The 15,439-nt window shown below is 45.8% G+C and overlaps 1 protein-coding gene across 1 annotated transcript in view; it reads right to left on the bottom strand.

Moving 5' to 3' along the window:
- Window positions 1-1,921: 1,921 nt before the first annotated feature.
- Window positions 1,922-15,439, bottom strand: part of LOC125747939 (nucleolar protein 4-like) — a 57,649-nt gene continuing 44,131 nt past the window's right edge. Inside the window, exons 6-11 of the mRNA XM_049023601.1 lie at window positions 11,632-11,900; window positions 11,072-11,257; window positions 10,478-10,666; window positions 9,753-9,872; window positions 7,384-7,573; window positions 1,922-7,166 (exon numbers count right to left, since the gene is read on the bottom strand). Of these exons, the coding sequence (XP_048879558.1) occupies window positions 6,961-7,166; window positions 7,384-7,573; window positions 9,753-9,872; window positions 10,478-10,666; window positions 11,072-11,257; window positions 11,632-11,900 (1,160 nt within the window). The 3' untranslated portion in view covers window positions 1,922-6,960. The remainder of the gene's footprint in view (window positions 7,167-7,383; window positions 7,574-9,752; window positions 9,873-10,477; window positions 10,667-11,071; window positions 11,258-11,631; window positions 11,901-15,439) is intronic.

Genomic DNA, 15,439 nt, shown 5'->3' on the forward strand with positions numbered 1-15,439 from the left:
ACTGCTATAGGCATCTCTGTTGAAGTCACTGTAGGTTTCAAGAATCTAAATCCATATTTCTGCATGCAGACACCGAATTTAAATTCACTCCATACTGATCAGTAAATATTTATTAATTGGGACCAAAGAATGAACAGCAAAACTTTCAGAAATTGAATTACTTGGGAAGTTCTTTTAATAATGAAGCATTTTGTTTTTATGTCGTTCTTGTTTTTTTACATGTGGATCTAGTGGACACTAGCTAATCATGTGACAGCAGTAGTGGACACGAGCCTATCACGTGAAAGCACCAGTGCCACTATGTAGTAGCAGCCAATTGCAATTGAGGAAGTTGGCCGTGTATGGCTAATAGGTTTATTAAATCTCACATATTGTGATGTGTCATAGCGGCAACTAGAAAGACTGTCCAAGGAGCTTGGTCTCTTCATCCCTCAGTATCTCTGTGTGAAATGGTCATTCATATCTGCCGAGCTGCTCTCCACAGGCCTGGCATCCTATCCAGGGTTTCCCCTCCTTTGTACCCTGTGATGGACTGGTATCCCTTCCAGGGTGTCTCTTGTCTTGTGCTCTGTGATAGACTGGTATACTATCCAGGGTATCCCCCTGTCTTGTGCCCTATGATGGACTGGCATCGCATCCAGGATGTTCCCTGCCTTATGTTCTGTGATAGACTGGCATCCTGTCCAGGGCGTCCCCCAACCTTGTGTCCTGGGATGGACTGGTAGACTGGTCACAGTGTTACCTGGTCATGGCTTGCCATATAGGCCGTTCATTTCATCGCATGGTTGTAGCTGATCATATTGGCTATGCTGATGCTGTACGATAATCTTAAATGAACATCTCCATCGTATAACATGGTTCATGGCAGAAGTATTACAGATCAAACAACTGCTGCCGTTTTTCATACGTAGACATATCAGACGCAGCAATGCAGATGTTCTTTAGCACCAGAAGCATGTTATTTCCAGAACAGAGCCCGTGTTGACTCTCAGGTCAGTATTTCACTCACAGAAATTACGATTTCGTCCCATGGTTTGTCTACAGGCATGTTAATTCGAGTGGCACTGAGGATTTAGTTTTGTGTTTCTGTGGCTCTGTTCCCTTGAAATCTTGTTTCCATTTTGGATGAATTAACATTATCAAACTTTTTGTCCTGTAGTTGATGCCTTCAGGGAGTGTATCATAGCAGCCAGGCAGACTGCTCTCGCCTGAAAACGTGGTACCATCTGTGAAACTAAGGAGCCAAATGAAGGAGCCAGCAACACCCTGGCGACGTGTGAAAGCCGGCAGATTCTCTATTAATGGTACCTGTTAATATCCCTCTGAACATGTAAGTTCCCTAAATTCACTGGATAAGCAGTTATGGAAGCTGGGTGCAGTATTCGTTCGGGTCTCCAGATCCCATCTTGGAGTGACAGACCTTTCAGGCCGCAGAACCACTTGCACAGAGCAGAGAGGTTTTTGACCATAAGCCATCAGAGTGATTTTTTGTTCCTCTGTCCGGCAGATGGGTGGACAGTAAAGATGCTCTAAATTTCTACATTTTCACTAAAATTAATGCTTAAAAATGGGACGTGACCTGAAGGTATGCACACTGGTGAATCTGCTCTTGTAGGAGTCATTTGTTTCCTATGGAAAAAAAAAAATCAGAATTTTAATAACCTAACATCTGTAAAGAATGTCCCATTGTCATTACTCTATAATCCCATATTAATTCTGTTTTAATTAGTCGGGTTATAAATACTGGGTGCAAATGTGTTTTTACATTCCTGTCATCATAATTACAGCCTAACAGTAATACAGAAATCATGTAGAACATCATTATAACGGTAAATTATATAATGATGATTTCACATGGGGAAATCACTGTGTGAACCAACAAACTCATCTCTCACAACAAAAGACAACATGCTGGGGTCTGTTTGACATGGCAGCAATTGTTTTATTTTATTGGGTTACTTTTGTGACACAAAAATCAGCTCCCACTGATTGGTGAGGGAGAAACACACGTGATCACGGTCCTCCAATCAACTGAGTGATATGTAGGTGGCAGGAAGGCCCACCACAAAATTTTTGCATCGGACAAACAGAAATAAACGCTTTTGTATTTTCTTATTCATCTTTTACTTGTTGCACATATATATTTATATGTATATATCAACACTTTCTAAAGAATTCAAATATTTAGCCACACATACTGAAAAAGAATTCACTGTCATAACACAATAATAAATACAAAAAGAAATGATTGGTCATAGATTACAAGGTACTGGGCATTTGATTGGGAGTATGGACTAGTGATCCAATAAGACACCTGTTTTTTAAAGAGACACATCTGGTTCAAACTGAACATAACCAGATCAGATCAGAAAAAAACCGATATGACTGATTAAGACCAGATACCAGACTGGAAATGAGCTGGCTGGACTAGTTTAGGCCGGATAGTGTCAGATCAGAGAAAGAAATAATAGCCAGACCAGACTGGACATAATCAGATATGACTGGAGAAGACTGGAACAGATTGGAAATGACAGGATAAGTTCAGGCCAGACTGAACCAGATTAGACAGGAAAAGCACTGCATTGTAATTCAGATATTTAGCCACACATACTGGAAAAAGGATCCACTGTCGTAACACAACAATAAATATAAAAACGAATAATTATCTGTCATAAATTACAGGGTACTGGGAATTAGAGAGGGAGGGTGGACTGCTGATTCAGTAAGACACGTGTTTTTAAAAAAGTAAATTCTTGGGGAATATCTTTTCCTGAGGTTCTGTTTCCCCTGGCAAACACGATCCAGGGGCTGTTAATGGCTTCTAATTCACTGAGGAACATCGGTGACGAGAGACCTGCTACATCGAGACCTTAGAATTGGGAACAAAAAAAAAATTAAAGCTGTGAGATTTAAAAGTTCCAAGTTCTGAATGTGTTTGTGCAGGTAGAACTTTTCAACTGAAGGTTCATCTTACAGACAAAACTACATCTCCTTAAGAATGCATAGGTGCAGAGCGACAGAGAGAGACGGAGAGCCGACATTAGCAACTAGCTCCTGATAACCGAAATGAAAGAACCCAGTAGTGGCAAGGTCTCGATTAGCTGAAAATGAGGAAACTGCCAGTGTTCCCTGGGTGCTCGCCACACTCTGCAGTGACCTTCTAAAGTCACTGAAGTGTGATGCCATCCTATCTGAGTGTGGCGGCACTTCGCAAGGTTTCTTGAATAAATGCATACAGTCTGGGGGATAGGAGACGGGACAGAGAATCAGGGCAACAAACGACATCATCAGCAACAACGACAACAAAAAGAAAAACAAAGTCAAACCAATTGCAAAAATCTGTACATGTAAACATCACACTTCGACTGAGTCCAGAATTGGGAGGGAAAAATTACAAAGTTTCACATTGGTATAAAGTATAAATACAGTTTTACATTAGTATAAGGTATAAATAGAGAAACAGTTAATACCATCAGCTTCTGGTATGTAAAGATGAAATTCTTGAGCAGAACCGACCATAAAACCTTAACTCACTGGCAAATTACAGAATAGACCAGGCTATGGTCTGAACCATATTGATTTGACTGAAGCTGTTCACTGCCCTGATAGAAAAATAAAAAGTTTATTTTTTCTGACTTGTACATCTGACCCCAGACAGAGAGCAGGTAGCGGCAGTGAGGCTCCAACTCTGAAAATATAAGTACTTATATATATCAATACTCTGGACAAAGAAAAAGGAAACATCTCAACTGAGGATTGACCCAACACCATGCCTGGTTGGCGACTTCTTACATACAGACAGACAGACAGACACACACACACACACACACACACACACTCGCTGGGTGGATAGCCCTTACAAGGCTCATCGATTGACTAATCTGCAGTTACTCAACAGCTTAAAACTGTTTTTGAGGAAGCAGCCCCCTTGCCCTCACCCCCGCAAGACACTCACCCTTCCCAAGCGAGCCTGTACAGCCTCAAGTGGCTTGTGATCCTGCTGCAAAGAGAAAACTGACCAACCCAGCGTCCGTGACAGAACTGGCTGGTCACACACAAGAAAGCACGTCTGCCCACCCATCTTTCCTTCCTCAGAATCTGTGACCGATCGCACTAGCATGTGATACTAGGAGCCACTTGCATATGGAAGCCCTGTCCGCTGATTCTTGGGGCATCATACCACAAGAGCTGCCGGCTGTTACAGCAACATGTCACACCCTCTGTGCAGTTTTTAAAGCGCAATAATTCTTCCCCCCTCTGTACCCCTCCCAAAGGATTTGGGCTGGGTCTGCACAAGGTGACCAGCGTGATGGTATTGGGAGATGCCAGCTGCACCAGTGGCCGAGCTGTGGAATGTGTGAAGAGGACGGCAAGGCAACTCTTCCTGTGAATCAGCGTCGTACAAAAGACGTTCGGGGTAGAACAGTACTCTATAAATATATTCTGTAAATATAGACATATATAAAAATCAGAGTGTAATAATACCACTTAAAAACAGAAACCGGTGACAGGGCGCTGGAGGCTGTTTGCATGTCCCACGTGAGCAGGTCTGAAGGACTTATGCTACCATGATGTGACAGCCCAGCACACAGGAAGCGAGGGTGGGGGGCACAGCAAGCAGAATGCTGCACAGGAGACACGCTACACGTCCAGGATTGTCTAATGCCATTTTTGTGTGTCTGGTGATGTATGAGTTTAGTGTCACTGGGGATGAGTTGGCTTTTTGCAAGAGCTACACGTTAAAGTCACAGCGAGAGTCTCAGTCTACGAGAGGAATGTGATGCAGCCAGCTAGCAGGGCACGAGTGTCAACATCCCCCCCCCCCCACCCCCACCCAAGCCACACGATGCTCATGGTGCAGCCCAAACGTGCTGCGGGTTTGAAAGACACAGTGCAGGAGAACTACAATGAATGTCAGGTACATTTACACACTCACACACAAACACACGCACGGACACACACACTCGCGCGCACGCACACACACTGGAGGTACTGGCCAGCCATGGGATTGATGCGTTTAATCTTTTTATCAAACTGGACTCTCTTTCATGAGAATATTCGCTGACAATGATCTTTACTGCAGTACCTCGCCCAACAAGCAATCGAAGAGCAAGGAACATGAGCTGGGAAAGCATCCAGCTAAGTGACTGGTGGGGAAAGACACCAGTCTTCCTGTGGGCCACCAGCGGGCATCCATGTGTGTCATATTAGGACCACAGAGGGAGGCGATGGGGCGTCACCAGGAGCAACTGGGCAGTGAGGACTTGTGAGGAGCCGCCCAAGATCTCAGGCAGCCAATGAGTGTGCGGGCGCTGTGGTGAAGGTGGCGTAAGGGGAGTCCGTCCTGGAGAATCGCAGACTGTCTCAATTATAAAAATGAAGGACAAAAGTGAAAAAGAACAAAGCGTTAGATTGTTGTGTTATCAGCTCCAGTTTTGGCTTTGTTGTCAATTGCATTTTTTGTTGCATTGTCCTTCTTTCTCTTGCAAGCTTGAGGTGTGCAGGAACCAGCAGTCTTGGCTTGAGGTCCACAGGTTCGTAGCAGCAACCGAGGTGCGGCAGGCCGCGTGGGAACGAGGCCGTCGCTCCTGCTTATCCGCAGCAGAGCGCAACCGACTCATGCGACGGGAGAGTGGGGAGGGGCCGAGGGGAGTGGGGGAGTGGGCTGCGTGGGTGTTGGAGCAAAGGGCCGGCTGTGTGGGGCAGGAACAGCAAATCCCCCCAAACATGGCAACCCCGTCGGCCAGGAAACCGCTGCCGATCCAGGCGCCATTTCAGAGATCAGAGAAACAGCCGGTGCTGAAGTCTGCAGGATGAGACATCCAGCCACTCTGGGGGCTCAGGGAGTACCGACCAAAGCCTATGCAGTTTCAGATCTATAGGGGGCGCCAGACTCCAGGCTTTCATAGCCAAGCATGACTACCATAACTGGTAGCTGCAATATATACATATGGGTCTAAGCAATGCTAAAGCTTTCCCTTTACAAGTCAAATCATAGAAATTATATTTTTGAACTTTCTAAATCTCAGCATTTTTTTTAAATCTTTCCTTTTTGTAGAAAATATAATGAGATAACTGTTGCTTTTAAACACCAAGTCTGGGGAAAAAAAGCGCAAAAAAAACAGTGAGTACTGTGGTTCTGAGGTATCTTCATGTGTGAAATGGCAGGAGGCTTGAGTCACGGGGGGTGGGGGGGGGTGTGAAAAGTGCAGGGACACCGAGAGATTATGTACAGGTCACGGCCGACCTTCTCATCTTCCTCTTCCTCCTTTACGCTTTGCTTCTTGGCAGATGTTCGTCCTCCGCACCCAGGAGTGCCGTCTTTCAGTCAGCAGGTTGTGACACGGACTGGGTCAATTAGAACAACCTTCTTTTGACTTGAAAGTATCATTGTCTTTGTAAAATGCCAGTTAGGAGGCTGGGAGCAGCTTGTATAAAATGCAGACAAAAGCGGATGGTCCTGTCGCATGCCAGTCCCGGCCTCCTCTGTTCTGTCTGCTGCGAGTGTGACACAGCGCCACCCAGTGGGGAAAATGGGGGGTGCCAAGATGGCGGCTGACACTCCGTTAGGTAGTCTCATCTCTATCAATGCATTACTCAACTCTGTGTTCATTTGTTTCCTTGTTTTTCTGTGATGTGTGTGTTTCTGAGTCAGACAAAGTACTACGGAGCAGAAACTGTTCCTAAACAGGTGTGGGCTGTCGTGTGTGACTCTGTGCGTCTCTGTCTGTGCATTTCTATGTGTGACTCTATGCGTGTCTCCGTCTGTGTATTTCTATGTGTGGCTGTGTGTGTGTGTCTTTGTGTTTATGGCTATGCGTTTGTGTAGCTCTGTGCGAGTGTGTGTATGACCGTGAGTGTATCTGTGCGTTTATGGCACTGTCTGTGCATGTATGGGGTGCGGGTAGATGGGTGATGAACGGCGGGTGCTTTTGGGGGGTGGGGGGCTGGGGCAGCTTCTCAGTTCTGCTGCAGGATCAGGCTCTCCAGCTCGTCCGCTGAGCGCAGCAAGAATGCTGCCGACTCGCGGTAACCGGCGATGAGCTGCCGCACTGCTGCCACTTCGGGGGCGCTCAGCTGAGCCGAGGCACCCCCTCCCCCTCCACCTGGCCCGTGGCTGTTGGAGCTGCCGGGCGCCATGGACTTCATGCTGAGGTCTGTGGGCCCTGAGTAGATAATAATAATCCTTATTACTTATAGTGCGCCTCCAGCCCCCCAAAACAGACCCGGTGCCCAACAGTGACCACTATAACCCATCTACCAGATGAGAGACCCTAACACTGGGTGCAGCAGAAAGTTCACTGGATGGCAAGCACTGGATGGCAAGCACTGGATGGTTTCACAGACACGGAGTCCCGGTGCATGCAGGCCAAAGGCAGTTACCATTAGTCTGTGGGGTGGCAGTGGACCCAGGGGTGGTGTGCTGTGGACCATAACCACGGTAGTTGTAGTTGAGGCCGCCGTTGGTGTAGAGCTGCTCTTGGGAGTAGACGGAGGCGGCCAGGGAGTAGGCAGAGTGTGCTAGCGTGGCTGGGTCCCGCAGACTGGGTTTGTCAAGGGCAATCTGCTCTTCCTTTGGGGCAACAGGAGGGGGCAATAAGCACTTAGGATACGGAAAACTACATATACAGATTAGCAAGAAGACCTATAGAATATAGAATCTGTCCATTCACCCATCCATCCATCCATCCATCCTCAGCCATTTATCCAGGTCTGGCTAGCGGGGGCAGCAGTCTGAGCAGGGATGCCCAGAACTCCATCTCCCCAGCCACTTCCTCCAGCTCCTCAGAGGGGATATACAGGTGTTCTCATGCCCAAAGCACATCCCTAGGGAGCTATCCAGGAGGACCATAGACAGACGTCTGAACTACCTTAGCTGGCTCCTTTCAATGCGGAGGAGCAGTGGCCTTCCTAAATGCCTGAGCTCCTCACCCTGTCTCTAAGGCTGAGCACAGACACCCTATACAGGATGCCTATTTTCACCGCTAGTATCTGCAATCTCATTATTTTAAGAAATAGCCAGAGCTTGTGACCATAGGAAAGGGTAGGAATGTCGATCGATCGGTAAATCGAAAGCTTCACCTCTCAGCTCGAATCTTTCTTCACCAGAACCAATAAAATGGCCACATATCTGCTGATGCTGCACTGATCAGCCTGTCAATCTCCTGCTTCATTCTTCCCACATTCGTCAGCAAGATCCCAAGATACTTAAACTCCTCTGCTGTGTGTAAAGAGCTGGTCCAGTGATGATGCTGCTCACGTTACAGGATTAAACTTAATGTCTACTGTCCTGTGTGTCTTGTGAGGTTGTTGTGAATCTGTGTACTAGCATGCAAGTAAGAACTTCACTGTACATGTTACAATAAAGCAATGTACCGATAAATCCTTTAAGAACATTGTAGTTTTGGCATCATCTACCCATGACCTCCAGGATGTACCTCAGCGACTTCATGGTGCGTGTGAAACGGCGGAGATAAAAGTCAGCACCTCCAAATCTGAGGCCATGAAGCACTGAGCAAACTGGTGGTGAAGCCAGAGATATATTGGAAGATGATGGTTGCAGTTTACTATTCAGTCTATGGGCCCCATTGTACATCCGACACAAAGCGATGCCAGGCCTGACGCAGGTATCTTGGCTAGCATGAGCCTGATGCGGTTGTCATTCTCCTGTCCAGTGCTCATCGATTTCTGAATAGCAGATGTACTTGTGCCCATCTGAGGGCCCCATGGGCTTGTCAGTTTTAAAATGAGGTGGAATGGGGTGTGTTGTTGGTGCACTGCTATCATGGGGCAGCGGAAAGCAGTTGTGTAATTGACCAACAAAAACCTTGTGTAAAGTCAATGGCACAGTATTTCACTGTTATTTCATATAAAGATAGTAACATGTGCCTACACTGGAGCATGCACAGCGCATGTACACCAAACACCACAACACATTCACAGCAATGCTCAGCAGCATACAAACATGCAAAAGATTAAAAACAAAAAGATTACAATGCGAAAAATCATCAATGTGTACATGAAGATATTTTTACGAAATATGCCGAATGAAACTGGCAAATTTTTACAGTGGCAGCCCCATATCAATTATGGTTTCAGTTATCCATGGTTTATTATGGTCCGAATAAAAGGTAAAAACGGTTTCAGAAATGAATAAAAATATTTCAGAAAAGTTTCAAACCCTCCCTGGGCAGGGGAACCAGGGCACCCCCAGGAGTATCTAGGGATCCCCAAAATCATATAGTCTGCAAGCATAGAAAAGGAGCTTGAGTCTGATCTGCTTGGGAAGCTGCAACTCTCTCCAGAAAAAGCAGTGGGAAAATGATGATGATGAAGGTAAGTCTTTGAATTATTTTATTTCAATCAGATGAGATTTTAAATAAAGGGCTTTTGTTTTGGCAGACTATGATAGGTTTCTCAAAAATTCTCTCCACAAAAACAGCAAAACCTGCCTACTCACACAGACTTACAGTTTCACTGGCACTAACAAACACTCACCCACACAGACAGACAGGCTCACACACACACATGCATATGTGGACACACAGTGACACAGACACAGACATGCACAGTGACATACATATACAGACACAGACAGTGACATACACATACAGACACAGACAGTGACACACATATACAGACACAGACAGTGACACACAGACATGCACAGTGACATACTTATACAGACACAGTGACATACATATACAGACACAGACACACAGTGACACACATATACAAACACACACACTTACTGCAGGCTGGTAGGTGTCCAGCCGCATCCTCTTGGCTGCGTTACGTGTCTCACTCTCGCAAGCTGCAGCCAGGATGTTCTCAGCCATGGCAGAGGTGAGGTGTGGCGGTGTCGGCCGCGTCTGGGACAGGGAAGCCAGGTTCAGTGAACAGCCAGTTACAGTGCGTCACCAATTGCAGTGTACAGCCGGTCTCAGTGTATGGTCAGCCGTAGCGGATAGCCAGTCACAGTGTACAACTAGTCTCAGTGTACAGCCAGTTGCAGAGAGTAGCCACTCACTGAGTCTGTGTCCGTGTGTTCAAGGAAGAAGAAGGAAACGCACTCTGTCTTTGGGATAGTAATCACTGTGTGTATGGTTGGCGTGGCATCATATATGTATATAAGGTCAGTGCAGTAGTGTGAACGTGACTATGGTCAATGCGATCGTGTTTGTTGAGTACTGCACCCATATCACTGGACAGCAGAACTGACTGGGCACTGTGCAGAGAGCAGGCACAAAGGACACATCTAGGCAGGGTGCCGCCCAATTGGACAGAGAGATGCTGCCAGTAATGTCAGGGCAATGTGCCATCCAATAGTATAGCAGCACTCAACTGGTCCTAATCAATAGGATTAGGGATGGTGCATTTGCTAATGCAAAGGTAATGTGCTGTCCAATGGCACAATGGCACTTGACTGGGCCTAGCCAATGGGAGAGCATTACATGGTAATGCACCACAGCCTCACCTCCATGCCACCCTTCTTCATGCGGCGGCAGGACTTGAGGTAGGTGCGGATGCGCTTGCGAGCTCGCTCCTGGAACTCCGGGAACTGCCGGCTGCACGACTCAATAATGGCCTGGATCTTCTCTTTGGGCTGCTTGGAGATGGGCACCATGCGGTCCAGGTTCTCATCCACGAAGAGCCTCACAAACATCTAGGGAGGAGCAGCAGGTGGTCTGGACACAGTCGCTTTAAAAGGTGACACACTTCCCACCTACAATTTGGTACAAAATGTCTGCTGCATTAATAATACTATTTCCCAGCATTAATCAGTATAATGAGACCCTGCCCAGGGTCTCTCCTTGTCTTCTACACTACACAGTCTTGGACAGGCTCCACAAGTCATCTGGGTCAACATTATTCCAAGCAGATTCGGAAGATGGATGGATATAAGGTTTGTGGAAGGCTTACAGTAAAACAAACAACTCAGCAGTATAATAAGATATTATGTAACAAACCCATGATTTTGCAGCCTTAAGTGCAAACCTGTCTGTAATGTACTGTAAGAGAATGATGTGTATGAGGAGGTAGAAGCCGCCAGGGTGACTTATGCCCTCACGTTGAAGGCTTTCAGCCGCTCGGGATCCAGGCCCTCTGTGTCGGTGATCTTGTCGCTGTCATCGTGGTCGTCGTGCTCGTCATCGTCGTCGTCGACTGCCTGCACCCGGCCCGTGCTTAGGTCCTCAGCGGAGGCGCTCACCTCTGTCTTTACAGAGTCGTAACTCCCTGAGCTGTACTGAGGGGACTGTGTGCAGGAAAGGAACGCAGGAATGGACATGGTACAGACACCCACACACGCCGATGAGCAAAACAGTCACATTCATCATAGTCTATTTAGAGTCATGGAAAAATGAGAGCACACCTACAATTCCATGCTTTTATTTATCAGGGCTTAAATGACAACTGTGTGTCACCAACTTCTACACAAACAAATCAAACCTAACAACAGATTTCAATATGTTTCAATAAGTAAACCAATGTTCAGAAACCATTGTGATAAACGTACCACTGATTATCACCTTTAGCAATGATTCTGCTCATTGATGTTTGAGGGCATTTGCCGGCATATCTCTCAGATAACTCTCAGTGCTCATCCAGTCCCGTGCCTTTTGTCCCTACCTTGTTGCCATAGTCCAGGCGCAGCTCCGTGGCGTGAGGAGGCCCACCAGGGTACTTCCTGCGCAGGCCGTCGGGCACAGTGTGGTCAGCTGCGAGGTTGATGGGTTGCTGCTCCTCGGAGGAGGGTGAGGAGGACGTGGTGCTGAAGTCCAGCGGTGCTGCGCCCCCGCCCCCATTCACCTCGGCCTCAGGGGGGGGTGCCCCGGCCGCTGTGGGAGGCGTCAGCGAGGGCACCCCATTGGCACTGCCGCTTTCAGAGGAGGAGTCGTCTAGTGGCAGAAGAGGGGTGGGAAGTGAGAGAATGAACATGGACACACCATGTACAATAATAGCAAAGTGCAATAATAACACGCAGAAACACATGTGGAAAAAGTCGAACGCGGTATATAAATGAGCAGGACAGTCGCCCTGGACATCGTCAGTGAGGGGGCGGTCACATGATTCTTTCTTGTGGGGGGGTAGAGATGTTCACCAGTCACAAAATTAGAGTCCGAATCAAGTCCCAATTCTCAAACGTGCTTCCAATTTGACATTACTGTTTATCAAAAATTTTACTGCCTATTTGCTTTTTTCAATTGCGACTAAATGGGAATCAGGACTTGAAGAGTTCAAACTGCTGTCTCATAGTTCCTTAGGCTTGTACACATCTTCAAAGCAATTGCCATTTCAAATGTCTTTGGAGCAATACAAAATTTGTAAGAATTTACAAATGTAGATGTTAAAATTAATACTTTCTCAAAAACAACATTATGATGAAGACATCCATCGCAGGAGATATCGCCATAAAATCCTGAGTTGGGCCGTGCGTGTTTGCACAAACTGCTGCGCTGAAAGCATGTCAGATGGGCCCTGCTCTAGAGCCAGACCAAACCATGCTGGGCTCCGCCCCCAACTACGTTAAAGTGATGTGATTGGTTAATGAATGAGTACAACCCAGACCCCCTTTGTCACGCTGCTAAAGTAAGTGCAGGTTAAAGTAAATCTTGATTCTCATTTTTACATATAATTCTAAAGCAGAAACAGTTAATAGATAAAATCGATGTGTACTTGAATAAATGATTATGCAAGTGGCACCACAAACTCCATGTTTAAAAGTTAATATAATGTATGCAGTGGTACTGTTCTTTTAGTTATGGATAAACGGTCAGAGATAATACTGTTGAATCGGATTATTTGCTGGCATTGTGTTTTTACTTTATTAAAAACCATTACATTTGCGTGACGGAACGGCAGATAATTAACATGGGGCACAACGAAGAGGTACGGGCAGTTTATAAGTCAAGTCAAGTCAAGTAGTTGTAAGAAATTACAGATTGACTTGGAAGGGTATGTCAGAAACAAAAAGGTGTTTTTGGGACACATCTGCTAAATTATCAGATTTATGGTTAAAGATGTCGACCTGTGTCACTGTATAACAAAACAATGTATATATAATTTATGACACAGGTTAAGCCATGCCTACTTCTTAGTGGTCCCTTCTAATGCAAAATAAAACTCGCAATAACATCTGGAATATCCTGTGCTTTGCCTGACCGAGTCCAAATTTGTACTTGTGGCAAAACAGAAGAAGCGTGTTGTTTGTTGATATCGCCTGACATCACGCTTCTCTGGCTGTATATACAGACACACACACTTACCGCACATCACAATGTGCAGCAATGCTCTGTGCACAGCTGCACAGTGTGATGTGTTTAACGCCATTACAGTTTGGGGAGCGTTTTACGAATCAGAAAATAACAAGCTGCAAATGAAGTCGGAAGTGAATTTAAGAGCGACTCAAGTGCGACTTGAGTCACAAACTCGAGTCACAACTAATCACGTGACATGCACATGCACGAGTCACACGCACAAACTCGATGGGTGCCATGTGGATGTGGTGCAATGCCACCTGCAAGCAGCAGAGGGCACTGTGAAAGATCATGCTCTTCACTGTAAGCTCCTAATATAGTGGCATTTATAGCACTTTTCCACTGCCACCAAGAACCAAGCTGCACTGCACATCACCGTTTTCCATTGTACATTATGCGAGCCGTACCCCTGCTGACACGGCCCAGCTTACTAGCAGGGCCATAAGTGTGACCAAACCACGCTGGTTGTGTCACCACTGTATGATTGATCTACATCGATGTTCTGCACATGGATTATGAAGAAAAAAGGGTATATATTCCATATATTATTCATTATTAGTGGTATTGCACATCACTATGTATTGATGCATTCTCAAAAACGTGGAACTTAAAAATTTCCAACATTCTATTTCAAAAAGTAGTATAGAAAAACTGAACAGAATGGATTCGTAAAGCAAATTTACGCAGGCAAATGCTAATTCCACTAGCGTTTAACGCTTGCATAACAGCGATTCTCACATATGTGCTAGGAGATATTAGCACATAGTAAATCATGATGTACACCGTGTGAACAGTAAATAAGCATCTTTTCTGTTTTACATCACTCTGCCGCTCCAAAATCGGCAACGTCTTTATCGGCCCGACCTTTCTGCAGTAGAAAACCAAAGCGAGCTGGAACCGTGCTGTAACTAGACTCTTTTTGCAGAACGGCTCAGGTACAGCTCAGTTCCTATATGCTGGTGGAAAAGCCCCATCAGCCTGAAACATATATTTAGTGAAGGGTCACTGCTCTGTGAGTGCATATCTAGAGGTCAGGACTTCAAGTACACCAGTAGCCAAAACTGTGGAAACACTTCCAATTATTAGAGATTGCAGAACTTTATTCAACTGTGGCTCCAGTTAAATTATTTAATCATTCAATGTATGATATTGGTAATATTCTTTGATTGTTTATAAACATTAACAGCGATATTCGTGCAGTCATTTTTAAAGTATAATGCCAAAAATGCTGGCCGTTTCCAAATTTTTGGCCACTAGTGTAACTTCACGTAAACAGACTGCTAGAATATGTGCAAAGGGACTCATTCTTTAAATGTGGAAATATGAGTGAAAATGAGAGTTTAAAGCATTAAAAGATAAAGCTTCAGAACAGGAAAGTGAGGGAAATGGCATTGGGAGGGCTTTTAACATTAGGCCCCTTCCCACCCTCAGCCACAAGAATTTAAATACACCCATATGCAGCAAGCAGCCACTAGGTGGCTCAGACAGCCATTCTGCCTCATTTCCACATGGAAAATATCCCCATATTCGAGTGGACCGCCCCCCCCCCACCCCGTCCAGCTGACACACTGGCAGCACTGGCACATGGGAGGGTAGAGTAAGCATGACAGCACCTACCCCCTCTAGTTAGGTACTGCTTCCTTTAATGTGTTTAATTTTTTTCCGTACAGTTCAGCAGTTGACCCTTTGACAATTTTACACTGGCATGTTCTTCCTGTTTAACAATAGTAATGAAAATCAATGCTTTGAGATTATATTTTCTTCTGTATTCCATTAATCATGTGTGATTAAGTTCCCATGGTAATATTTGTGATTTTTTTCAGTCAAGTTACATCCATCCATCCATCCATCCCTTTTCCAAACCGCTTATCATACTGGGTCGCAGGGGGTCCGGAGCATATCCCGGAAGCAATGGGCACAAGGCAGGGAACAACCCAGGATGGGGAGGCCAGCCCATCACAGGGCACACACACAACATTCACACACACATGCACTCCTATGGGCAATTTAGCAAGTCCAATCAGCCTCTGTATGTCTTTGGACTGTGGGGGGAAACCGTAGTACCCAGAGGAAACCGCAAGACGACATGGGGAGAACATGCAAACTCTGCACCCATGTAACCCAGGTGGAGACTCGAACCTGGGACCCAGAGGTGTGAGGCAACAGTGCTAACCACTGCA

The sequence above is a fragment of the Brienomyrus brachyistius genome, chromosome 8, assembly GCF_023856365.1.
Source record: "Brienomyrus brachyistius isolate T26 chromosome 8, BBRACH_0.4, whole genome shotgun sequence".
Classification (NCBI taxonomy): domain Eukaryota; kingdom Metazoa; phylum Chordata; class Actinopteri; order Osteoglossiformes; family Mormyridae; genus Brienomyrus; species Brienomyrus brachyistius.